This window comes from Camelina sativa, chromosome 17, assembly GCF_030686135.1.
Source record: "Camelina sativa cultivar CO46 ecotype springtype chromosome 17, ASM3068613v1".
Taxonomy (NCBI): Eukaryota; Viridiplantae; Streptophyta; class Magnoliopsida; order Brassicales; family Brassicaceae; genus Camelina; species Camelina sativa.
The window spans coordinates 8,588,670-8,611,300 of NC_141896.1; the positions used below are offsets into that span (position 1 = coordinate 8,588,670).

Consider the following 22,631-nt stretch of genomic DNA (forward strand, 5'->3'; position numbering starts at 1 on the left):
TTTCATTTGTAAATGCTCTCGACAAAACCATATATCATTAACATTTTTATACATTACATAACATTTATAGAATGAAGCAAATAAGGTGTGTGTGATTTCTAATTAAAAGGATTCTATTGAGGAAGACATAGTAACCAAACTTGACAAGAGACCAACGACAAGAGCACTATTATAAGTGCTTGGCTCGTTTTGCATAGAATTGTTCCTTGCGTCTATAAACGTGTCGTTCAAAAACGGTCCACCAACAAGTGCACCATAAGCTACGTTTGGATTTGGTTCGTCCGGGTTAAGCCACTTGAACCCATCTTTGCATCCTGTGTTTGCATCAGCTGGTATCGATGCTCCTCTATGATGCACAAATTCTGGATATTTCTCACCATATCCCACCAAATAGCTCATTTTCTCTGGATTTTTCCCTAACATGTAATCAGCCTGCACATTATATATTTATATATCAAGTTATGTTCTCTGAATGTGATGTTAATTTTATAGACTATTTTGGTAACCTCATTCCTATAGTAATCTATACGTACGGACCTGAGATCTGGCGAATGTTCTGAGATCTGAAGGTTTAAAGGATTGATCATCACAAGACAGTTCCTTAATACCAGAGGTGAGCATATAGTCACTGTACAGTGTAGCTAAAAATGCTGAGGACACAGGGTGTTGCAGCGCATTCCATTCACTAACCCATACTAGACCACCTATCAAAACAAAATTAGATAACTAACAATAAGTGATGATTCAGATATATTTCTATCATTAGTGAATGGTTTTAACGTGAGGTGTAAGAAAAGTACCATCAGTTCTACTAGATGTAGCTGTTGGGGAGCTTGGTATAAGTCCACACATGACAGCTTTTGCTGTGTCTTTATAACCTTCAAGTCCTTTGCTTCCTGATAACTCTTTCTTGAAGAAGGTTAATCTTGATAATAGTATCTGCAAACGTAACAAGTCGTCACACCAAAATGTTAAATTAATCAAACAAGCAAGAACATGAATCATATGATTTATAAAGAAGTGTCTTGTCTTTATTTTACATGTGTTCCTGGAAGCTTGTTGTCCCAACTAAACCACGACGGGCTTCCAAAATTACCAAACTCTTCACCATTCTTCGACACAAAGTCAAGGTATGTTTTATCCTCTGTTGCATGGTACAACCATGAAGCAGCCCAAAGAAGCTCATCCCCATATCCAGTTGAGTTGTAATAAGGCTGAACCTTAGGTATGCTGACACTGTAAGATCCCCTGTTATCGTCTGCGAAATCGAACAACTGCTTCGCATGCTTCAGAAGCGTGCTTGAATACTTGGTATCACTTTCTTTAAAGACTAAAGATGCTGCAGCCATAGCTGCTGCTGTCTCCGCAGCAACCTCAGTCCCTGGAGTCTCTGTATCAACCTTGGTAAGAGTTCTATTCCTAGTCATAGTTTCTGGCCTATCCCAGCATTTATGATCCGTCTCCGGATTTCCCACCTCCATGATTTAAAAAAACAAATTGAATAAATCTAAATCAGTACTCTAATCAAAGATTCATATACATAATGATGCAACGAGCATTAACGTACCTGAATATAGAGAACATTTGGAGAAGGATGAGCATTGATAAGGAAATCAGTAGTCCATTTGAGAGAGTATTTAGCATGATCCAATAGGTCAACAGAAGCCATTTGATCACCGTACTCAAGAATGGACCAGGAGAGAACTGTAGCAGTGAAAGCCATAGGGAAACCAAACTTCATGTGATCTCCAGCATCGTATAGACCTTTGGATAGGTCGATACTTGCTTCACTTCCATCTTTAAGACCTGAATCTCCCCTCCATGATATCTTGTTGTTCTCTAGCTTACCAGCTGCATCAAAAGATGAATATATATAATATGTGCCAAAAGCGAAAAACACATTGAAAATGTAATTCAAGAAAAAAATGATATTCAAAAAGCTATGAGTTCGGAGACCGTAATATTCACAATTTGAGATAAGCATTACAACGAACAAAAGAAACGAGAAATGTGATTTAAAAAAAAAAATGGAGGAGGGTGGGGTGCAAGAATTGTATACATTTCTGGATATCAAAGAATTGCATAGCGATCTTGAGAGCATCAGCGTACTTCTTGTCAATGGAGCCAGGTTGATCATCATTGGAGTGGTTTGATCTATGCTTGAATGTTAAAACGACCGCGAGAATAACAGCGATTAAGACGATGATACCAATGAACCAAGTACAACAACAACATCTTGACTTTGGTTTCGCCACCATTTTGTTCTCCTTAGGTCGATTTTTTCTTTTTGAAAAAAACAGAGCTAGATCTAGGGATTTCGAAAGCAAACAGATTTTGGCTAAAAATAAGGAAATAGAGAGGGCGCACCGACACTGATCAAACCACGCGGGACGGGATCCGTTTTTGCCAATTTTGTTTTCGTAATTACGGGAGTACCCCTTGCCTGGGAAGGAAGCAACGTGGGCGAGTTGCAATGTCCCAATTTGGTAGTTGCCATGACGTTCTAATGTTTTAATCAACTTCTTCTTTTTTTGGTTACCTGTAAAATTCATTACGAGTCATTTAGTCAACTTCAACCACCGCATCCGGTTTTTATTTACCCGTTATGGCGTTGAGGCCAAGCAAGCCAAACATGTGATTGTAGCCGTTTATGATATAAGTAACCTTTCGATTTTGAGCATCCAAATTTTTTATTCAGCTCAGTTGGTAACGGGTCTAGTCTAAGTGTAGATCCTGAGGTAAGGAGTTCGAATCTTTCAATCTCCTATTATTGCATTTTTAAAAGTTTTCTTTTTTATTAATTTGTAGGCCTAAATTTTTTGGGCTTCTGGCCAAATTATTCTCTTCTCTGATTGCGTCGAAAAACTAATCTATATTAAATAAAAGTAAGGTCCTAAAACTGTCCAAATAAGATTTTAAACAAGATTTGACATATCATTTATTAATATTTTCTAAAATTTCCAGAATTTCCTATATTAAGAATTATTTTAAACAACCTATCAGAATTTGACATGTCATTCATTAACATTTTTTTAAATTTCCAGAATTTTCTATATTAAGAATTTTTAGAAAAATGAAAATTTTAAATTTATGGAAATAAAAGAACTATGTACAACGTCTCACATCGGCTAAAAAAATTTTAGATAATGTTTCAGAACCAGTATAAATAAGATTAATATGCTTACAACAGTTAACAGTCAACAATTGTGAGGTCACCAGTTTGATCCATCTCGCCTGGACGTCAAGTTAAATTCATGATTTTTTTGATCAGATTTAATTTTATAAGACAGCTGATTTTTATATTTTTAAAAATTGTGTATCTGACATTTAATTTTTTTCCTATCAATCATATATAATTTTCATCAAAATATATGGGTTCAAAATTGTATATGATCCAATGATGTAGAATATAAAATCTGGTTGTATGTTTTTTTTTTTGGCTCATAAGCCTTAATTACACAAGTCTGGAATTAATTAAGGTTAAGTCTTTTCAATAAGGGAAATAAACACTTAAAAACAAACTGAATAGTAATAGGACGACGTATATCAGCATCATCAAGGGAGAATTCTCCCTTGCAACGATCAACGAGATTAAATCTATGGAGGTTTATCAGTGATGAGATCTCTGCCTCAGTCTCTGCAAGGAGGGCAGAGAGACGACCCTTTTTTTTCATTATCATTTCCAAAGCAACAAGATTAACAATCTTTGATATTGAGCTGGTTTCCTTGTCCAGAATTTTGATATTGAGCTGGAGTCTCAGAATCTTTGGCAATGTAGATAAACCTTTGTAAGATTGAGGAGCCATCAGTGTTAGCGAAGCAGCGCTAGGCGAATCGAAACGGTTTGTGTGACTTTGTATACTTATTTTTGCCACTTAGATTTCCCAACATTACAGAAATTTGGACACGATATTGTATTAAGTTCCAAGCTTTATCTAGTGCTACTTAATTTTGAGTTCCATGTTTTACGTATATAGTAATGCAAATATAGTTTACCCTTAGTTCTATTATGAAACTAGTTTTAAAATAAATCCGTAATAATTATTAGTTCGAAAAAACACGTCTATTGTAAAATATGTATTTGGTCATCATATTTGGTTATCATCTTTGCATTAAAGTAGTGTGTGATAACCAAAACATTCCGTGTGTGCATCATATTTGGTCAAACAATATAGATACTCACCGTCATGTTGCTCAGCTTTTGGCCGTGTGGTGTGAGCTTTCGCAGCTTTCATTATTTTTCTAATTAAAATGATTAAAAGAATATATATATATATATATATATTTCATTAAAGGATGATAATATTATACTCAAATAAAAAACTGACATGGTACATACATTTTTCTGATTTGGCAACAACAAATTATTCTATTTTTTCGACTAAAGTAATTTTTAAATTATTATACTTATATGGTTAAAAAAATTTATTATAAAATAAGATTTTGTGCACGAGATTTGTCGAATCAAATTAAATAGATTACAATTGAGAACTAAGTTTCTCATTGTTATTATTATGTCATTAGGACTTAAACAAACCATTTCCTACTCCCTCTCTCCAAATCTAAAATTTAGATTCAAACTTGAAAAAAAATATTTCGTATAATTTGTTTGACTTGTATGATTTATTTGATTTGAATGCTATAATGCTGCTGGTCTAAAATTATTGTCCCAATTGTATGGTTTATTAAGCAATTGCAAGGAGATCCCTTAACACCATTTTAATAAAAGTAAATATTTAAAAATGGCTCATAAGGAAAACTAAAAACAGTGTGACTTGTGTAACAATAGCTACTATGGTTTTTCAATTTTTTTTTGTAATTACCTTTATTTCCGTCATTAGCATTTTGTCTCTTTCCCTGCTCTTGGTATTTTTATGGTCATGAACTCATGATGCATAATGAATTCACTTGATAGAACATAAAACCAAAGTCTAATTTTTCATGTAACAGTAAAATTCTAAATATAAAATATTTATCATTTTATATTTACAAATTACAAATCATTGTTATGAAGACTTCAAATGTTTGGTAAATTATAGCCATACTTATTTATTGTTTGTAGAATAGTGTAAAACATTAATAGGAATTATATATAATTCAATGGGGAAAAGGGACCAAATTAGTAGGAAAAATAAAAATCCACCAAAGAATTCATCAAAAGATAAACTACCATTTTGGTCATAATTATATGAACAATTATAGCCATACTCATTAACTATTTTAGGGGAAAATAAATCAGTCAACCAATCAAATTAAGAAAATAAAAAGAATCCAAAGAAAAAAAAATGATCAAATTGGTAAAAAGTATATAAATTCCAGCACAGAATTCACAAGAAAAGCTTGGATCATAGTAAGACTAGCAACGATAAGCTACAAAGTGACTACAGTATACCATTCATCGAATCCCAGATGTTAAAGATCTAAACCGTCCAATTCAAATCACAGGAGAGATTAACCTCTAAGAATCGTAGTGTACGCTAGCTCATAACACAGAGGATCACTTAACCCCCTTTCAAATAAAAGTAAATAGTAGTATTATTTGACAAGAAAAATAAAAAAAAATTGAATTGTATTATTTTACTCTTTTTTTTTTCTTTCTCATAATCATTTTGTCTCTTTCCCCGCTCTCTCGCTCTCGCCGCCGTCTGCGTAACGGTCTCCGGCCGCATTACGCCGATCAATCTGCTCCGTCCGCCGACATTTCGAAATCGTTTCCGCCGAAGTCTACTTTGAACTGTTCCGATTCGATTCACTTTCCAGAAACTTTTTTCTTTTCTTCAGGAGGTATTATTTGTTCAGTCGGTTGAAGCTCAGTTTAATGTGTTTGTTTTATCAATGGCGATCGATTTGAAGCTCTTATTCATCAATCTTCACTTCCTTGTTTTTAGTTTCTGTATCAGATGCTTTAGTTGCAATCGATTTCAAATTTGTGCATCTTCTCTAGATTCGTAGCTTCGATTTTCAAAATTCGAAGAGAGCTCTGAGATTAAAAAAAAAAACAAAATCGAACACAAATCTCGTTCACTTGAATCCTCTGAGGTTATCACATTTGAATTTGCTCTAGTCATCTCATCGCCGACACTAATTTAATTTTACCAGTAAGGATTAAGAAGAGTAGATTTCAAATGTACATTCGTTCATAGGATTAAGCTTTAATGATTACTCGTGATTCTTTATGTGTTAGTTGGTTGAGAGAGCATTAGATGATCCAGCTATATGAGTTTTTTTGTAAAAAGTTAATGTATACCTTAGCTGGAGAAATTACATAGTAGGGTTCGGTTCATTGATTGATTCTAATCTTGTTATGAGTATTGATTCTTGTTAGTTGAAATAGTATATATATACTCATGCATCTTTTGTTGTATGTTCTTCATATAATTTGTGTGGCTTGATGATTATATTTTTTTATTGTTCCTTTTTATCAGGTGTGCACAATGATTGGATCGTTTCTAACAAGAGGGCTTGTGTATGAATCTGATCTCTTTTATTTGAGGTTTCATTAGTATTAACTACTTGATCAAGGGATTTTGTGAATTTGTATTTTTGACTTTTCGTTTGTTGGCAGAATGGTATTTGGATATGCGTATCCTGCTTATGAATGTTACAAAGCGGTTGAGAAGAATAAGCCTGAGATGCAACAGCTTCGGTTCTGGTGCCAATATTGGTTTGTGTTGATTGGCTTTCTCATCTCTTTCTTCTAATCTATGAGTTTTCTTTTGTTGTAAATTAAAGTCTAGTTTTCTTTTCAAACTTGTTGCAGGATTTTGGTGGCTGCTTTGACCATTTTCGAAAGAGTTGGCGATGCTTTTGCTTCCTGGTTGGTCTTATTGATATAGGATTGCTTTCAAATGAAAATTGAGATATATGATGTACTTACTTTGTTTCTGTTCCTGGTTTCATGAAGGGTTCCGCTATACAGCGAAGCAAAGCTGGCATTTGTCATATATCTTTGGTTCCCCAAGACCAGAGTGAGTAAACTCTAGTGGTAGCTAAATGATAGTCAGTTAGTAGTAGTACCATTGTATGTGATCCATTTGAGTTCTATCTCACTGTACTTTTCTTTTCTTTCCACAGGGAACTACATACGTTTACGATTCCTTCTTTAGACCATATGTTGCGAAGCATGAAAATGAAATCGACCGTAACTTGATTGAGCTAAGGACCAAAGCTGGAGATATGGCAGTTATATACTGCAGAAAAGCAGTGTCCTATGGACAAACAAGAATCACAGATATCCTTCAGTTTGTAGCTCTACAATCAACACCAAAACCTCAGCCTAAGGTACTCATATTTATGCACTTTAAAAATACCAAGAGTAGCAACGTAGGGATCTATCTGCTTTTCATCTTCTTCTATATGCTCGCTAGAAGATCATTAAAATATGTTTCTCCTTGTACAATGGTGATAATGTTGATGAGTGTTTCTCACTTTCTTGATTCATTAGGTAAAGAAGCACGCAGAAGCAGAAGAGGATAAACAGAAACAACCGGATCTTAAGACGACGAGCCAAGCAGCTTCCATTCCTCAAGCGCGTCTGCAATCAAAGAAACCACAGCTTCTAACCAAAGAACCTATATCATCACCAAAGCCTCCTTCATCCTCCCCGCGTAAGCAGCAGCTACAACAACAACAGCAAACAGAGATCAAAGAAGCAAAAGCAAGCGTGTCGCAAACCAAACTCACTACTCTACCTCCACCTGGACCACCACCATCTCCCTCAACCGCCACGAAAACAAACGCTGATCCGCCACAGCCATTGTCAACAGAGGAAGAGAAAGCGGCACCGATTGTTGCAGCGTCACCACAACCAGCGTCTGCGATTCAGCGAGCGTCATCTGCGAAAGAGACGATAATGGAGGAAACACTAAGGGTCACTCGCGGGAGTCTGAGGAAAGCTCGTTCAACGGGAGTACCGCGCTAAAAAAGCAAACACAAAAAGTTCAGAACTCTTACCTTTTATAATGGTTTCTTTCTAAAACAGGAATAATCGATTCTATTAATGATGTTATTTGTCGTTTTAGTTCGATGTAAATTTTTCAAACTTCAGACTTAAATATTGGATCTTGATCTGTTCTTTTGATGTAGAATTTTCAGAGTCTTGAGACTGAGGAGGAAAAAAAAAAACGATTCCAATGCTCAGGCTTGAACCTACCTGGATTTCACCAGAGAAATTAGCTTACTTGAGTGCCACAGTGGATCTGTTAACTTCTATAAACGTTGGTTGACTGGACCCGTTACGTTTGGGCTAATTCTCTTGATTGTTGATTGCTAGGCCCATACAACATACAAACAGGCGTACCGCTGCAAATGATAAAATTACATTTTGGGTAAATTACAATAACTATATTATAAAAATTATAAATATAAGAAATGTCAAACATGAGAAAATTTGTAAATAATCAAAATTATCAATAACTGAGATGAAAATTGCCTTTTAATATCTGAAATAACTTGCGTCCTTACTATGTCAAAATTTAGGGGCTTTGAACAAATATTATTTGTTGTATTATTCACAGCTATTCACATTTTGACTTCAGGTTGATGTTTAACAAATATCGTTAAAAGTCGAAATCCGTTTTGTCTAGAGATGTTATTTTATATTTGACCAGTATCCTCCTTATGACTTCGTTAACTTTCATACTTGTAGTGTATACAGTATAATGTATAATTTGCCATGTACGTATTTGACAAATTATACATTTCGCCATTTAGGTTTTTTTTCCCTCTTTAAAAAGAAAAGAGTAGCTACTAATTAATGACGTCAAAGTGAATGCGTCATGCTGACGAGTGAAGGCCTCAATAATGGTGGTGTGAGACTGTGAGTGGTATAGGTTGAGTGCGTGGCGTGGCGGCTGCATCTCTAATAAAATAATTAATGTTGTTGCTAAAGATATTTCATATATCGTAGTGACTAGTGCGTAGTAGTAGTAAGTAACACATGGCTTCGATTAGTTATGCACCGTTGGATTCGAAGATAAGATCATACTTTGGAGCATTTCTATTGGGAGACTCTTACTAAAAATAAAAAAATAAAGTAAAAGATTTTTTTATGAAAGCGTTTCTCATTCGAGATATCTTTTTTTTTTTTTTTTTTTTTTTTTTTTTTTTTGTCAAACCTCATTCGAGATATCTTTCAAAAACTATATTTTCTACTCAAAACATTACATTTTCACTTTATTTTTTACAAATTAATAAACTATCTATATGCCAATTAAATAGTTAATATATTATATATATTTATTTATTTTCCTATAAATTATAAAATAAATTTATCTAAATATTAAGCTACATTGTGCAGAAGTTTGTACATCTTTCATTGCAAGCGGTAGAAAAGAAAAAAAAAAAAAAAATTCCTTCTCGTGTCTCTCTCGTGATCCCGACGACTATAACTATCCAACTTTTAGTTTTTCATTTCTTTTGTACAAGCACTCTTCGGTGGAAACAAGAAAGCAAAAAAACATGAGCGACCCTAGTGGCCAATCTTCAACAACGACTGTCGGTGGAAACGGCGGCAGCAGCGGTAGTAACGGTGGGGGTGGAGGTGGTGGTGGAGGTGGTGGCTCCTTTGGGATTCAGCCGCAGAGATCAAAGGTTAGGAAGCAAGTGTGGGCTGGAGTTCTCGGCATCTCTTCCTCCACCAATAATTAGTATATATCTCTTTAATTCCACCGGAAATTAAAGAACATGTCTCTCTAATGAAAAAAATGGTGGTGGTAATTAATAATTATGCTTGAATCTTGATCATCGTTCGTGTTAAGTGTTAACTATGTCTAAATAACAAGGAGATAACTAGACCATCTTCATCGTCATTTGTTATCAGATTTTGAAATATATATATATATATATATATATATATATATATTTTGTTTCCTTTAACTTCTGTAAATTAAAGGATTTAATCCCAAAACGTGAATATTGTGTGTAGAAACAATTAGGGTTTCTCGTTCAAATCGATATCATCATAAGAAATATGAATGCGAGTCAAGTAGGCTAGATTGCTTGCATATAATTTTTTAAGTAAAATCTTGTGACACATACATTAATACATACATACATATGTCGGTAAGGTATAGTCTGAACTCTGAAGAATGCTCATTAATTAAATAAAATGATCATTTTTTAAAATATTAAATCAACAGGTAATAGAAATATTCTATGGTGTGTGTATTGAATGGTATACAATCCACTATTATTGTTCTTATCCATCGTCGTCAACAAATATTTTACATATATACCTCCTCAACTATTTCTCAAAAATTATAAACTACACGAGTCATCAATTTATTGTTTTAATTACAATCGTTTCTCACGTTACCCAAAAAAAAAAAAAAGAATCAGTATAAGTACTACAAATTTACCGTAAAGAATGGTTTAAGGATTTGAGCCGAAAGGATTTTCAATTTACTATAGTGATAAAATGTACCGTGGGTGGATTTTGATTAGTAACTATCCAACAAGGTGTCTCAAGTTCCAGAATTCAACTAAAAACAATTTCTGTTTCCTTAGGCCTTATCCGTAATGTAATGAAATAGAATGATAGGATGCGTAAGTTTTAGTGTCACCATCTCGACTCAAATAGTTACCTATATTTGTTTTGTCGATGTTTGGACCATTATATTGGGATGTGTTATCTATATGAGCAGATCAACCGACTTGGAGGTTCTCGAATTCACAAATCCCGTCCAGTTGTTAGTAGATAAATAGTATTTATTTTTTTTTCTATACACCAACACCTTAAACCAATTGAATTTTAAATTAGTTAGTCGTAATAATTTGAGAGAAATGATAAAGTAATTAAACTAAGTTATGATTATCCAGGTGTTGTTTTATCTTTAAGTAGAAGACATAATCATAACTCTCTTAAGTTTAATTATACCAACCAAATATAAGTTATACTATAACTAGAACCCCTCATCCTATAATCATTACACCAAAAGCCTATGCTCTTCTTTGGAAAAAAACATACTCAGATTTAACATCAAACTCTTGTTTTGTTCTCTAGCCGATTATAATCATTTTATTTTATTTTGAATTAATATTTACGGAATGGTCCTAAAATGTTCGTGACTGATTAACTAGTTCAAAGCCAAGTGTACAATGTATCTGAAGCAGGACCACAGCTTATTTTCAAACACCATGATAATTACTTAGTAGCTAGAGAGTACAATTTAGCTTTTTAATTTTGCATTTGTATAATCAGCTCATGATTAATCGTTGATCAATTCTCGGCAATATGTTTCCTCATTGTCAACGAAAGCTCGGTCTCATTCCATGTGATAAGTGATAACCTACTTCTATTTTTTTTCTATAAATTAGTCAAAATTCCCAAAGTAAGATTTGGTTTCATAATAACTATTGGACATTAATATATATACAAAAATTTGGTCAAACTGTTTCCCCTTTTATTGAATCCTTCAATCCATATGATATATTGTGTACTAATAATATAGATTTATGAACAAAACGCAAATAGTTTAGCTGATTGAATCACTTGAATTTCTTGGTTGATCATCAAAGTAATCATAATAAAATTATTTAAATCCACCCTGAAGATGATAGCTGACTAATCCATACAGCCAATTCTATATCCAAAAAGTTTCATAGAAAAAGAAAAGTTCACTTTGCCGAAGACAGAGGAACCCATACAAATGATTTGTTCACATGCAACATCATACACTTAATCTCTCAACTCACTTTTTCACTAACGTTTATATTAATCCTTCAAATTTTAATATTTCAATATTTAACAACTCTTCATTAAAAAAAAAAAAAAACTAGATTATGAAAGCTCCTAACAACCCCTTACAATGTGTATAAAAAAGTCTATATAAACGAGCATCACAATCAAACAAAACACATGCAAGACAGGCTATAATAATAAACTTTATATAGAATATACTCCCCAAAACTATGCAAAAGCCATTTGAGAGAGCTCCTCCTAACACACACTCGCACTCATTCACCATTCATATAAACGAACCACTTAACCATCATCATTACTTAGACCGTCATCATAATCACAATAAAAAGAGCTTCATAGGTGTATCTTCGTCCATGAAGCTCTTCTCAAAATTCCGCAAGATTTTCATGAGGATAGTCTTCCTTCCTTCCTCTTCCTCCACCGTGCGTCCTCACAAAACCGCTGACTCCAGCAATGGTTGTGAGAGGTTAGAGACGCCGAAGATATCGTGCAGTAATTCGTACTACTCCTCACACTCTCACTACAGTGAAGCTATCTCAGATTGTATAGACTTTTTCAATAAGTCTCAACAAGAAAGTGAAGACCGGATTGTTCATCATCACGACGGTTTTTATGTTTAGTCAAACATATTGATGGTTGATTTCATGTCTCTTTTTCCTTTTCTTCTTATACATAACTCAAATTTTCTTCTCTTAAGCTCGTGTTCGTGTTATCAACTATTTGAGCCTTTTCATCATCTGTTTTCAACTATATATTAACTATGGAAGTTGAAGCTGCTAAGCTGGTTTTAGTTGTTAGTTCTTATAGCATAATGTTTACGGACGTACGAATTGTCTGTGACACAATAGTTCTATATGTAGACAGTAGACGTATAGTCCCATACAAACCTCTCATAACTTGTTTGATCTCATTACGACGAAAAGAGTTCAAGTCAGATAAATTTGGAGAGGATATCTAATTTTTGTTTTTAATGTTGTAAAATAAATTAGGAAGTAAAATGAGAACTCAGGGATCAAGCAACCTCTGACACTAAGAGTCTTCTGTCTTCTAAACATATTAAAGAACACCATGGCGTACTTTTTATCATCACAGTTTTGATGTTCTGTTTCCAACCAATTTTTAAAAACGGCAGAGGTTTCTATAATTCTTTTTGTCCAATGGGCCAAAAGTTGGAACTGTAGGCGTTGTTTGTGAACTTTGAAGTCATATGATCGTCGAGTAAAAACGTCATCACAAACGAGATCCGAACTAACATTATTTTTGGAAAGCTAATTCTAAATTTAATGCTTCTTTGCTATCAAAAACTTTTAACTTATAGGAGTATCTCAAAATCTCTAATCATTAAACCTCCACATGCTCAAGCGACCCATTCCGAAAAGCTTCTTACACCACACCAGATGGGAGACGGAGAACGAGCTGTCCACCCATTAAACTGTTCCCAAAAACAGAAACATTCTATTAGAATAACATTCCAACAATGTGGCAATTATATCTAATGGGTGGACCATTTTACAGGCCACAGTAAAAATGTTTTTACCTCTGAACATAGTAATAGCAAAAATCTGCGAGAATGAAGGTTTGAACGATTTCAGAGAGGAGGACCATTACAGGCCACAGTCCAGACCCTAATGCAGTCAGTAACCGCCCTTGCGTATCCAACACCTACGCGCATTTAAATCATGTTTTAGAAAACATTACAAAATGGAGACAATATGACCTTATTATGTGTAGTCTGTCAAGAATAAAAACTCAATAACCTGAAGGATCCAGTGTGCACAACTCAAGAACCTAGCAATTCCCAGAGCAAACACGTAATGTGCAGTGAATGGTTCCACAATCTGACCAAAAAAAGACATAACATTCGAGAAAGATTCAGACTCAGCCCTTTTTGTAACAAAACAAAAACTTAACGATTTAGTATCGAGTACCTTAGTGTTTTGCATGACCCTTAATTGAGGAAGAACTGAAACAGCTTCAAGATAGACACAGAATGCCCAAGAAATCCTGTTTATGATGTGGTGACGTGTTGATGGATGAATGAAGAAAGATATAACAGCACATGGGATTACCTGAAACAAGAAAGAGAAAAAGCTCTTAAAACATTACATTGATATGAAGATTCTCAATAACTATCAGTAAACAAGTTCAATAACTCTGTTCTTGATTCTTGATATAACCTTAGGTAAAGCGCGAGTATATGATACAACTACTAAATAAGTCCAAAAATGTGATTTCAAAGCTTTAATGTCAAATAGTGACATCTATAAACAAAAATTGAACACATACATAGAGACATATAGTCAAAACGAAAAAAGCCTTTACTCTAGCATTGCACTGAGCTGAAAGCAGACTTCTCTCTAATAGTAACATTCTTCTACCAAACAAGTTCAACACTCAAAACACATTAAAACTATACCAAAGTGAAAAGAAAGAGTTTGGTAAACATACGACAAAGTAGATAGCAAAATTGTCTTTGTCTTCCATATAAGTGGGTCTAAGCTTGAAACGAATCATATAAATGACCCAAAGAGTGGTCACCAAAGTAGCTGAATCAAGTAACGTGTGAAGATCAAACTCCATCACAAAGCTACAATACAGTCTCACAGCCAGAAACAAAGCCGTTAGCTCCTGCGTCTTGAGAGATATCCCTATTGAAAATTTCAAACATGTCAAAAACACGACAGCATCGCAGTTTCTAGAATCAAATCCCTAAAAACCAATAGAAGAACACAGAAATTTCCATGATTTGAAAGTATATATATATATAACGTACCAGCGCAAGTCTTCTCCTTTGTGAGTTTGTAGATAAGAACACCGATGCCAAGGGCATGAACAGCCTCAGAAGCGATGAAAAGGTTGTCGTGTTCATGAACAATCACCCTGAGGAAAACAAGCACCGCCATTGCCGTAACCACAGCAAGAAAAGCCTTCACCTTTGGCGGCTGCCGGCGAATCCACGCCATCACCGACTGAATCTGACTCTTCTCCGCCTTCATCCTTCGATTCACAACAACAACTCTCTCTCTCTCTCTCTCTCTCTCTCTCTCTCTCTCTCAGAGATCAATGTGTGATTAAAATGAATGATTTATATCAAACAACTTCGAATCGAATTTGGGGAATGAATGAATCTGTAGATTTCTTAACGCAACCATACAACAATGCCAATGCCATTACTTTCGCGAGGTCGACACGTGGAAGCTGTTAGGTGAGAGACTGATAGTTTCTGGTTCTGTTTTTGCAAAAAGGGTCTCTTGTCTTGTCTGATGCATCTATCTAATTTATTACACTAAACCGGTTTGGTTTTAATCATTCACAAATTAATGCTCACCGGTTTGGTGGTTTTAATCACGAATTCACAAATTCATGCTCCGGTTTATTCAATTGGTAGAAGAACGAGCCCATTAAAGGCCCATTGAAGAGCCGTGGGTGGCTGTAAAGTTTAAAACTTTAAACGCTCCGAATCGATTAACAAAGAATCTCTCTTTCTCTCTGTTTTTTTTTTTTGGTATTGTGCAACTCATAACGGTCTTATCTCTCTCTCTCTCTAAAATCACTCTCTCTCTCTCTACAACTCTTGCTGTGAAGTGTTGTACTTCTTTGAATTGGTATTGGAACTTGGGTATTGCGAGATGGGTGTTAAATCGGTGACTGGAGAATCTTCGGAACGGGAAAACTGGGATATAATATTCAAGAGTTTGGTCAAGATTATACAGACGAAGCAAGACCAAGTCGAAGCGCTTCTCAAAGATATGAAGATGATTGAAAGTTCTATCAATACTAAGTGCGAGAATTGGCTTATTGATGTTCGAAATTACGAAGATCAACTCTCTCTGGTAAAAACCCCCTTTTTGATTCCTGATTTCCGATAAAGTTAGGGTTTTTTAGGGTTTCGCTTAAGAATTTTGAAGTTTAATGTACTTAATTCGTCTGAATTTATTCTCATTGTTACAGATGAGGAAAGAAATTGAAGCGATGAAGAAGATGCAGTCGCTTGAGACCTCTAAATGCAATCTCTTGTGCGGATTAAAGGACAGCGATCGTTCTCTTTGCAATTTGAAGTTGGGTAAGTGACTGTTTTGGTAAAGATTTTATAATCAAGTTCGCTCCTTTTGTTTCCTACGGACTAAAGTTTCATTCTTTGTTTCATGGAAATTGCAGAACAGACGATGGATGAGTTAAAGGACTTCAAAGCTTGGTTTGATTTCTTAACTCTGAATACTACAAATGTAAGTGAAAGTTTTATATTTTGTAAGCTACTGTAGGCTTTTTGGTTTCAGGAACTCATACAAATGCTTCTTCTTTATGTGTATATGCAGGATGAAAGTGGCAGATCAGAAGGTTCAGCTATTAAGTCACTGGAGGCAAAAATCAGAAAACTGAAGCTTGAGTATGAGAAGCTTGCTGCTGAAAAGAAATGTGTGGTATCTGATCTTCTACGAGAAAATGGGTTTGCGTGGGAACAGTTCGAACGTATTGAAAGTGGATCTAGTGTTAAGTTGAAGACAAAGGATGATGAGATTGCTGAAGCAAATTCGAAAGTTTCTAGTCTTATATCTTATCAAGAGCAGCTTCAGTCAGCTAATCAAGAGAAGGATGAGACTATCTCAAGGTTAAAGGCTAAGATGGCTGAAATGGAGACGAATTCTACTAAGAAAGATGAGGAGATCTCAAAACTCTCACGGGATCTTGAGTCTTTGAAGAAGTCTCGTGGTTTTACACCGGTTTTAACTCGATGCACAAAACTTGAAAAGCGTAGCAATGGAAACACGGTGGGATCTCATATAACTGCTAAGAAAGAGAAGTCTGCTGCATCATCATCTACTGAAAAGGTAGTTTATTAACTTGAGTATGCTTGTGGTGTCTGTGTGTTTTAAAATAGAACAGAATTACAATATTTGATTAATTTCAATCATCTACAGAAGATATACATATTGAGTTTAAATTGTTTTTCTTTTTATATCAGGTAAGCAAAAACTCAAAGAGGAAAAGAGTGAACACAACGACGTCGGACTCAGTTACAGAAATCCCAAAGCTGTTCACTTCGACTTTTAGACTTCCCAAGTTGAAGTCTCCATCTTCTGGAGCCATATAGATTACTCTTTCATTAGGAAACTTAGTGTATATTTTGCAACTGACCACACCCATTAGTTTATTAAGAAGTTCTTTAGAATTATCCCCCTACCCCAGCATTGATTTAGTTAGGAAACTCATAAGAGTCTCTATATTATTGTGTCTTGAAGCTTAATCAGAGGAGGAGGCAGCAATGGCAGAACATTTGGCAATGCAACAAAGATTTCAAGCGGCTTTGAAGAAGTGTGATTTCCGGTTTTATTTCGATTGTAGCTGATGCTTTCTTTCTTTTTGTATGAGTTTGATATTTTGAATAAGATCATATATGGCTTCTTCTTGTTCTCTTGGTTTATATATTGTTTGTAGAGCCAGTGAGTGTGTGAAAGTGAGCTTTTTCTCCTTCACTCACCAAATCAAATCCAACTTATTCGGTTTAGGAGAGACTTGAACCAAACCGAAGTCAGAAATAGAAATTTTGGTCCGGTTCAATGAAATGTGAAATTTTAGCATTTTGGTATAGAAGATGAAACGACACCGTTCCAAGCACCCTTTTATTTTTGGATTAGGGCACAATTGGCGGAGGAGGAACACAGCGGTGTGCGGTTGGTTTCTTCTTCTCAAATCTCCCGAAAATTTTCCAGTAAAGGTTTCGAATTTTTGTTTGATCGAAGAAGATATGCCTTCGGAGGATTCGAAAGCTTTGAATAAAGAGGAGGCTGAGGAAGACAATAAGAGCCTGAGTTCTCTTGCGAAGAAGAAACCCACGAATGCCAACAATGCTGGTTCGAAGAAATTGAAGAAGGAAGACGATGATGATGACAGACCCATCAGGTTATCTTCATCTGGATCTCGTTCAAAGCCGCCAGTGAAGAAGAAGGAGGAGATTGATGAAGACGATGATGATGACAAACCCATCACATTATCTAGATCTCGTTCAAAGCCGCTAGTGAAGAAGAAGGAGGAGATTGATGAAGACGATGATGATGATGATGATAAACCCATCACATTATCTCGTTCAAAGCCGCCAGTGAAGAAGAAGGAGGAGATTGATGATGAAGACGATGAGAAGAAGAAGCCTGTTTCTAAGAGGAATTCCTCTGTTGGTGTCTCAAAGGTTCGGTTTTTATTTATATTTCTCTCTGTTTGATTATAAACTATTAGAATTGTGAGAAATTTGATGTAGCATTGTGTTGATGAGTCTCTCTCTCTCTCTCTCTCTCTCTCTCTGGTTTAGGAGAAGAAGAAAACAGAGAAAGAAGAAGAACCAAAGAAAAAGAGAGAAAAGAAAGTATATGATTTGCCTGGTCAGAAGAGAGACCAACCTCAAGAGGTACCTTTTTGGGCTGCTCTCTCTCTCTCTTTCTCTGATTTTTTAGATTTATTGGCCAATTCGTTTGAAGTTTTATTTCTCTTGTTGATTTTGCAATTCTGCAGAGAGATCCACTTAGGATTTTCTACGAGTCACTTTACAAGCAAATTCCCACTAGCGACATGGCTCAGATTTGGTGAGGCTCTTATATTCCTTTGTCTCCCCTGCATTGATCTGCAACTTAAAACACATATGTATTGTTTTGGTAATGTGTATCTGATCATTTTGTCTTTTGATCACTCCATGTGTAAGCTGAGTCCTACACCAAGTTGATTTATTCCTTTGGGACATAATGCCATACTTGTGTTTGAGTTTTGATGGTCCCTTGTGTGTTTAGTGACACGGCATTTAGCTCACATGAATCTTGAACATCATAGACTCGCATTGTTTGTAAGAAAGAAGAGTCCTTTTAAACCAATCACGCAAAGCATTTTTATATCTGGGATGGTTATTGTGTGGGTTTGTTCATCATTTGATTTTAGAGTGCTCTGTTTATTGGAAGCCCTTTTGTGTTGTTGATCACAGGTTGATGGAGTCTGGTTTGCTTCCAGCTGAAAAAGCTAAGAAAGTTCTTGAGAAGAAACTGCAAAAGGGTGGAAAGTTCAGTTCTCCTACAAAATCTGCAGCTTCTACTCCGAGAAGCAACAACAACAAATCAGTGCCCCCGAAGAAGGAGGCCAAAAAATCACCTTCTGAAGCTTTGTCAGACAAAAAGAAGGGAACTGTTTCCAAACCAGCCACCAAGAAGAGGAAGAAGAACTCTGATGATGTTAGTGATGACGACACAGATGATGATTTTGTGGCTAGCAGAGTCTCTAAAAAACCTAGAGCCAAGTAATTGGAATTATAAGACTGAATTTGTAATCGGTTTTTAGTGACTCAATTTGTAGAATCCTTTGGGGACGAATTCTTTAAGAGTAATGGAAGAATTGGCAGATTGTTTCTGCGTTCTAGGAACAGGAACATGTCTAATTATTAAGCAAAATAGAAAATAAAACTAAGAGGTAGCCACTGGTTTAGAACATGCATGATGGTTGCTCTTTCTCCTCGTCATTCTTTAGTGGAAAGCCGCGGAACTGATCTTTGAAGCACTTTTCCTTGGAGCTTCAGTCTTCGATAGGACTCTCTTATATGGCAAGGTCTAATATGTCCCGACTCTTTCCTTTCCCTCATAATAACTCGAGCTGTTTCCACGAGTTCACCAACAAACATCATTGCGATACCACGCACAACCATATTCCTACTGTCGTCCATCGTTTGTGCCCCTGTGATTCTTCTCCTATATAACTTTTCCATGTTTGATTTATTTAATACTAGATCTCCTGAAACATTCATATCTGCTCATCTGATCCTCTGTGAATTGCGCAAAAATGGTCTGCATCTTGTTTGCCTTATCAACAGATAAGCACCAGTTGTGTATTTGTTGAGCTCAACTTTCATATCCTCTTCCTCTTCTTTTTCATTATCATCTTTGTTCTTCGAATGCCTCATTCCTGATAATTGCAAGGTACCTTGTTGATTTAGACGCACCCGTCCGGTTTGTTTAGCTGCAAATAAATCAAAAGTAAAAATAAAAGTAAAACACTATCTTCAAATTAAATAAGTAAAAGAATATTGTTGCTCTAATTAGTTTTTTTTTTTTTTTTTTGTCAACCATTGTCACAACTAACCAAATTCCTACATTCATAGGAAACGTGACTCGATCCTGGGTGTGATGGTATCTTCTACAAATGAACTTACCTTCTAGTTGATGCTCAGTTATCTAAAAACTATTCTTCAATTTTCGGAAACTTTCCTTAATAAAGAGAGGAAGCATGGCAGAATTAAATAAAATGGCAAAATACATGACACCAAAAAAAAACAAATGGAAACTCAAACTTTATTTTTAACAATTTTACCAACAAACAAGTAACAAACAAAAAAACATTAAAACAAATTAAAAAAGATAGATAATCGAGGGTCGTTTCTTTATATTTGAAGTAGAGATGTTTTTGGTTTGATATATTGATGGATCAAGTCTCATAAGCTTCCCCCTTCAACTTCTTCTTCATCCTCAAAGTAGTCTCCCTCTTCATCATCACCTGTGGCGTCTTGGTATTGTTGGTATTCAGCGATCAAATCATTCATATTGCTCTCAGCTTCCGTAAACTCCATTTCATCCATTCCTTCTCCTGTGTACCAATGCAGAAACGCTTTACGCTTGAACATAGCCGTGAACTGCTCGCTCACCCTCCTGAACATTTCTTGGATCGACGTCGAGTTGCCCACAAACGTCCCCGACATTTTGAGTCCCTTTGGTGGGATATCACAAACGCTGGATTTCACGTTGTTTGGGATCCACTCAACGAAGTAAGATGAGTTCTTGTTCCGTATGTTTATGAGTTCAATATCGACTTCTTTCGTGCTCATCTGTCCTCTGAATATAGCCGAGGCTGTTAGGTAACGTCCGTGTCGTGGATCAGCTGCACACATCATGTTTTTGGAGTCCCACATTTGTTGATTCAGCTCAGGGACTGAGAGTGAAATGTATTTCTGTGAGCCACGGGAAGTAAGCGGCGCGAAACCCACCATGAAGAAATGGAGACGTGGGAATGGGATTAGGTTCACAGCGAGTTTCCTGAGGTCAGAGTTTAGCTGTCCCGGGAACCTTAAGGAGCAAGTCACACCACTCATTGTCGCAGAGATCAAATGGTTCAAGTCTCCAACTACATCATCATGCACAATAACAAGATTTAGTTTTAGAAACACAATTAGGCTTATTAATTTGGATATTAAAGGATTCAATGGAACTTACAGCTAGGAGTACTGAGTTTGAGGGTACGGAAGCAGATGTCGTAGAGAGCTTCATTGTCGAGGACCATGCATTCATCAGCGTTCTCAACAAGCTGGTGGACAGAGAGAGTTGCATTATAAGGCTCAACGACTGTGTCGGAGACTTTTGGAGATGGGAAAACAGAGAAAGTGAGCATCATTCTGTCTGGATACTCCTCTCGGATCTTTGATATCAACAGAGTTCCCATTCCAGATCCTGTCCCTCCTCCCAACGACTGGCACACCTGAAAACCTATAATATATTCCAGCCCCCATAATTCGAAATGAAAGACAATGATTGATCCATGCATGCAAAACCAAACGTGGTCATATTATATTATAGACATGAGCAAACAACATCCATCTTGATCACTAGTCCAATTGCTAATTAAATAAAGTATTTAAAACGTTTCTATATATGATTCAGTCCACTACTTAAAAACATCAATAATCAATATATGTATAAATGCCCATAAGTTACAGAAGAAAGAAAAGGGCAATAACCCAGTTTGTAGGACCATTTTGCATCTGTTTAGTGTTTACCTTACAATCACGGTGTCTTCAAAATGTTGTGAATACGACATTATATATAAAAAAAGACATATATCTACAGCCTTATCTGTATATATGATAAAACTTCATAAAAAAAAATTGAAAAAAATCTGAATAGTATACGAAACAGCTTGCCCCCTACCAATAATAAGTGATAACATCCCACTCCACATAAACACACAACTTGCATTTCATTTGTTTTTTTTTGCTGTCGTCACTTGCAATCACATTAATTAAAGGAGACGATTTGATAGATCGATCGGATAATTGTAGAAGAACCCACATATGCACACCAATAATGGGGATATAGATAAAATGAATGTTATTGTTGTGTCTAACCTACTAAACCGTCATCTATTTATTGAACTCGTGAGTCGTGACTACTAAGACGAACTAGAGATATCATACTACTATATATATTTGCATGAAGGGATGGATGAATGCTATATTATTGAATCCAAATGATGTAGTAAATATACGGATCGTTGATGCAGGAAATTTCCAAGAAAATATTTTGGGTAGAAACAATAAAAATAAGAGACAATATATATACGTATAATATGTACCTTGAAGGCAGTCGCAGTTCTCAGCTTCCTTACGAACAACATCAAGAACAGAATCAATAAGTTCAGCACCTTCAGTATAATGGCCTTTAGCCCAATTGTTACCAGCACCAGACTGGCCAAAGACGAAGTTATCAGGACGGAAGATCTGACCAAACGGCCCGGATCTGATACTATCCATAGTACCAGGCTCAAGATCCATGAGAACCGCACGAGGAACGTATCTTCCACCAGAGGCTTCGTTGAAATAAACATTGATACGTTCAAGCTGGAGCTCTGGAGTGTCTCCGCTGTAACGTCCGGTGGCATCGATGCCGTGCTCGTCGCAGATGACTTCCCAGAACTTGGAACCAATCTGGTTTCCGCATTGGCCAGCTTGGATGTGAAGAATCTCTCTCATTGTGTTAGTGTGTGTGTGGCCGTTCACAAGTCACAGAATCAAAGAAAAATAGTGATTGATTTATATACAAGTTGGGGGGGGGGGGGGGGGGGGAGTGACACGCAGCTAATATATATACAACTAACTCTTTTATTCTCTCTTTCTCATCTCCCCACCTAACACTTG

General features: G+C 35.8%; 7 protein-coding genes across 7 annotated transcripts; 4 read left to right on the top strand and 3 right to left on the bottom strand.

Annotated features, from left to right (window-relative positions):
• Nucleotides 1–5: 5 nt before the first annotated feature.
• Nucleotides 6–2,558, bottom strand: LOC104756340 (endoglucanase 2). The gene is made up of 6 exons (XM_010478917.3): nt 2,060–2,558; nt 1,568–1,851; nt 1,041–1,475; nt 801–939; nt 538–704; nt 6–432 (listed from the first exon to the last, which is right to left on the bottom strand). Exons 1-6 carry the CDS (start codon nt 2,550–2,552, stop codon nt 103–105), a joined length of 1,848 nt encoding a protein of 615 aa, XP_010477219.2. The 5' UTR covers nt 2,553–2,558; the 3' UTR covers nt 6–102.
• Nucleotides 2,559–5,531: 2,973 nt separating this feature from the next.
• On the top strand, nt 5,532–8,137 carry LOC104756341 (HVA22-like protein h). Its single transcript, XM_010478918.3, has 7 exons — nt 5,532–5,784; nt 6,426–6,466; nt 6,566–6,664; nt 6,761–6,817; nt 6,905–6,968; nt 7,075–7,281; nt 7,445–8,137. The coding sequence occupies exons 2-7, from the start codon at nt 6,435–6,437 to the stop codon at nt 7,919–7,921; spliced, it is 936 nt and encodes a 311-aa protein (XP_010477220.1). The 5' UTR covers nt 5,532–5,784; nt 6,426–6,434; the 3' UTR covers nt 7,922–8,137.
• Nucleotides 8,138–9,281: 1,144 nt separating this feature from the next.
• LOC109130040 (uncharacterized) lies at nt 9,282–9,809 on the top strand. Its single transcript, XM_019239240.2, has one exon. It carries the CDS (start codon nt 9,460–9,462, stop codon nt 9,646–9,648), a length of 189 nt encoding a protein of 62 aa, XP_019094785.1. The 5' UTR covers nt 9,282–9,459; the 3' UTR covers nt 9,649–9,809.
• Nucleotides 9,810–12,888: 3,079 nt separating this feature from the next.
• LOC104756344 (uncharacterized) lies at nt 12,889–14,954 on the bottom strand. The gene is made up of 6 exons (XM_010478920.3): nt 14,475–14,954; nt 14,150–14,349; nt 13,630–13,770; nt 13,459–13,539; nt 13,239–13,363; nt 12,889–13,133 (listed from the first exon to the last, which is right to left on the bottom strand). Exons 1-6 carry the CDS (start codon nt 14,695–14,697, stop codon nt 13,085–13,087), a joined length of 819 nt encoding a protein of 272 aa, XP_010477222.1. The 5' UTR covers nt 14,698–14,954; the 3' UTR covers nt 12,889–13,084.
• A 179-nt stretch (nt 14,955–15,133) lies between these two features.
• On the top strand, nt 15,134–17,109 carry LOC104756345 (uncharacterized). The gene is made up of 5 exons (XM_010478921.2): nt 15,134–15,534; nt 15,653–15,764; nt 15,860–15,927; nt 16,018–16,530; nt 16,665–17,109. The coding sequence occupies exons 1-5, from the start codon at nt 15,331–15,333 to the stop codon at nt 16,791–16,793; spliced, it is 1,026 nt and encodes a 341-aa protein (XP_010477223.1). The 5' UTR covers nt 15,134–15,330; the 3' UTR covers nt 16,794–17,109.
• Nucleotides 17,110–17,295: 186 nt separating this feature from the next.
• LOC104756346 (uncharacterized) lies at nt 17,296–19,097 on the top strand. The gene is made up of 4 exons (XM_010478923.3): nt 17,296–17,885; nt 18,006–18,101; nt 18,206–18,276; nt 18,666–19,097. The coding sequence occupies exons 1-4, from the start codon at nt 17,448–17,450 to the stop codon at nt 18,976–18,978; spliced, it is 918 nt and encodes a 305-aa protein (XP_010477225.1). The 5' UTR covers nt 17,296–17,447; the 3' UTR covers nt 18,979–19,097.
• Nucleotides 19,098–19,998: 901 nt separating this feature from the next.
• LOC104756348 (tubulin beta-5 chain) lies at nt 19,999–22,569 on the bottom strand. The gene is made up of 3 exons (XM_087493597.1): nt 22,070–22,569; nt 20,935–21,204; nt 19,999–20,845 (listed from the first exon to the last, which is right to left on the bottom strand). Exons 1-3 carry the CDS (start codon nt 22,464–22,466, stop codon nt 20,160–20,162), a joined length of 1,353 nt encoding a protein of 450 aa, XP_087349723.1. The 5' UTR covers nt 22,467–22,569; the 3' UTR covers nt 19,999–20,159.
• Between the last annotated feature and the right edge of the window lie 62 nt (nt 22,570–22,631).

Excerpts from the sequence above, each read along its gene's own strand:
- LOC104756340 (XM_010478917.3), bottom strand. The coding sequence starts at position 2,552 with ATGAATTTTACAGGTAACCAAAAAAAGAAGAAGTTGATTAAAACATTA. Across the intron at positions 1,476-1,567 it reads CAAATGTTCTCTATATTCAG|GTGGGAAATCCGGAGACGGA; the intron begins GTACGTTAATGC and ends TAAATCATGGAG. Across the intron at positions 940-1,040 it reads ACAAGCTTCCAGGAACACAT|ATACTATTATCAAGATTAAC; the intron begins GTAAAATAAAGA and ends TTACGTTTGCAG.
- LOC104756341 (XM_010478918.3), top strand. The coding sequence starts at position 6,435 with ATGATTGGATCGTTTCTAACAAGAGGGCTTGT. Across the intron at positions 6,467-6,565 it reads TTTCTAACAAGAGGGCTTGT|AATGGTATTTGGATATGCGT; the intron begins GTATGAATCTGA and ends GTTTGTTGGCAG. Across the intron at positions 6,665-6,760 it reads CGGTTCTGGTGCCAATATTG|GATTTTGGTGGCTGCTTTGA; the intron begins GTTTGTGTTGAT and ends AACTTGTTGCAG.
- LOC109130040 (XM_019239240.2), top strand. The coding sequence starts at position 9,460 with ATGAGCGACCCTAGTGGCCAATCTTCAACAACGACTGTCGGTGGAAAC.
- LOC104756344 (XM_010478920.3), bottom strand. The coding sequence starts at position 14,697 with ATGAAGGCGGAGAAGAGTCAGATTCAGTCGGTGATGGCGTGGATTCGC. Across the intron at positions 13,771-14,149 it reads ATTTTGCTATCTACTTTGTC|GTAATCCCATGTGCTGTTAT; the intron begins GTATGTTTACCA and ends TTCTTGTTTCAG. Across the intron at positions 13,134-13,238 it reads TGCTATTACTATGTTCAGAG|TTTAATGGGTGGACAGCTCG; the intron begins GTAAAAACATTT and ends TTTTGGGAACAG.
- LOC104756345 (XM_010478921.2), top strand. The coding sequence starts at position 15,331 with ATGGGTGTTAAATCGGTGACTGGAGAATCTTCGGAACGGGAAAACTGG. Across the intron at positions 15,535-15,652 it reads ACGAAGATCAACTCTCTCTG|ATGAGGAAAGAAATTGAAGC; the intron begins GTAAAAACCCCC and ends TCATTGTTACAG. Across the intron at positions 15,928-16,017 it reads TAACTCTGAATACTACAAAT|GATGAAAGTGGCAGATCAGA; the intron begins GTAAGTGAAAGT and ends GTGTATATGCAG.
- LOC104756346 (XM_010478923.3), top strand. The coding sequence starts at position 17,448 with ATGCCTTCGGAGGATTCGAAAGCTTTGAATAAAGAGGAGGCTGAGGAA. Across the intron at positions 17,886-18,005 it reads CCTCTGTTGGTGTCTCAAAG|GAGAAGAAGAAAACAGAGAA; the intron begins GTTCGGTTTTTA and ends TCTCTGGTTTAG. Across the intron at positions 18,277-18,665 it reads AGCGACATGGCTCAGATTTG|GTTGATGGAGTCTGGTTTGC; the intron begins GTGAGGCTCTTA and ends TGTTGATCACAG.
- LOC104756348 (XM_087493597.1), bottom strand. The coding sequence starts at position 22,466 with ATGAGAGAGATTCTTCACATCCAAGCTGGCCAATGCGGAAACCAGATT. Across the intron at positions 21,205-22,069 it reads GAACTGCGACTGCCTTCAAG|GTTTTCAGGTGTGCCAGTCG; the intron begins GTACATATTATA and ends AATATATTATAG. Across the intron at positions 20,846-20,934 it reads CAAACTCAGTACTCCTAGCT|TTGGAGACTTGAACCATTTG; the intron begins GTAAGTTCCATT and ends ATGATGATGTAG.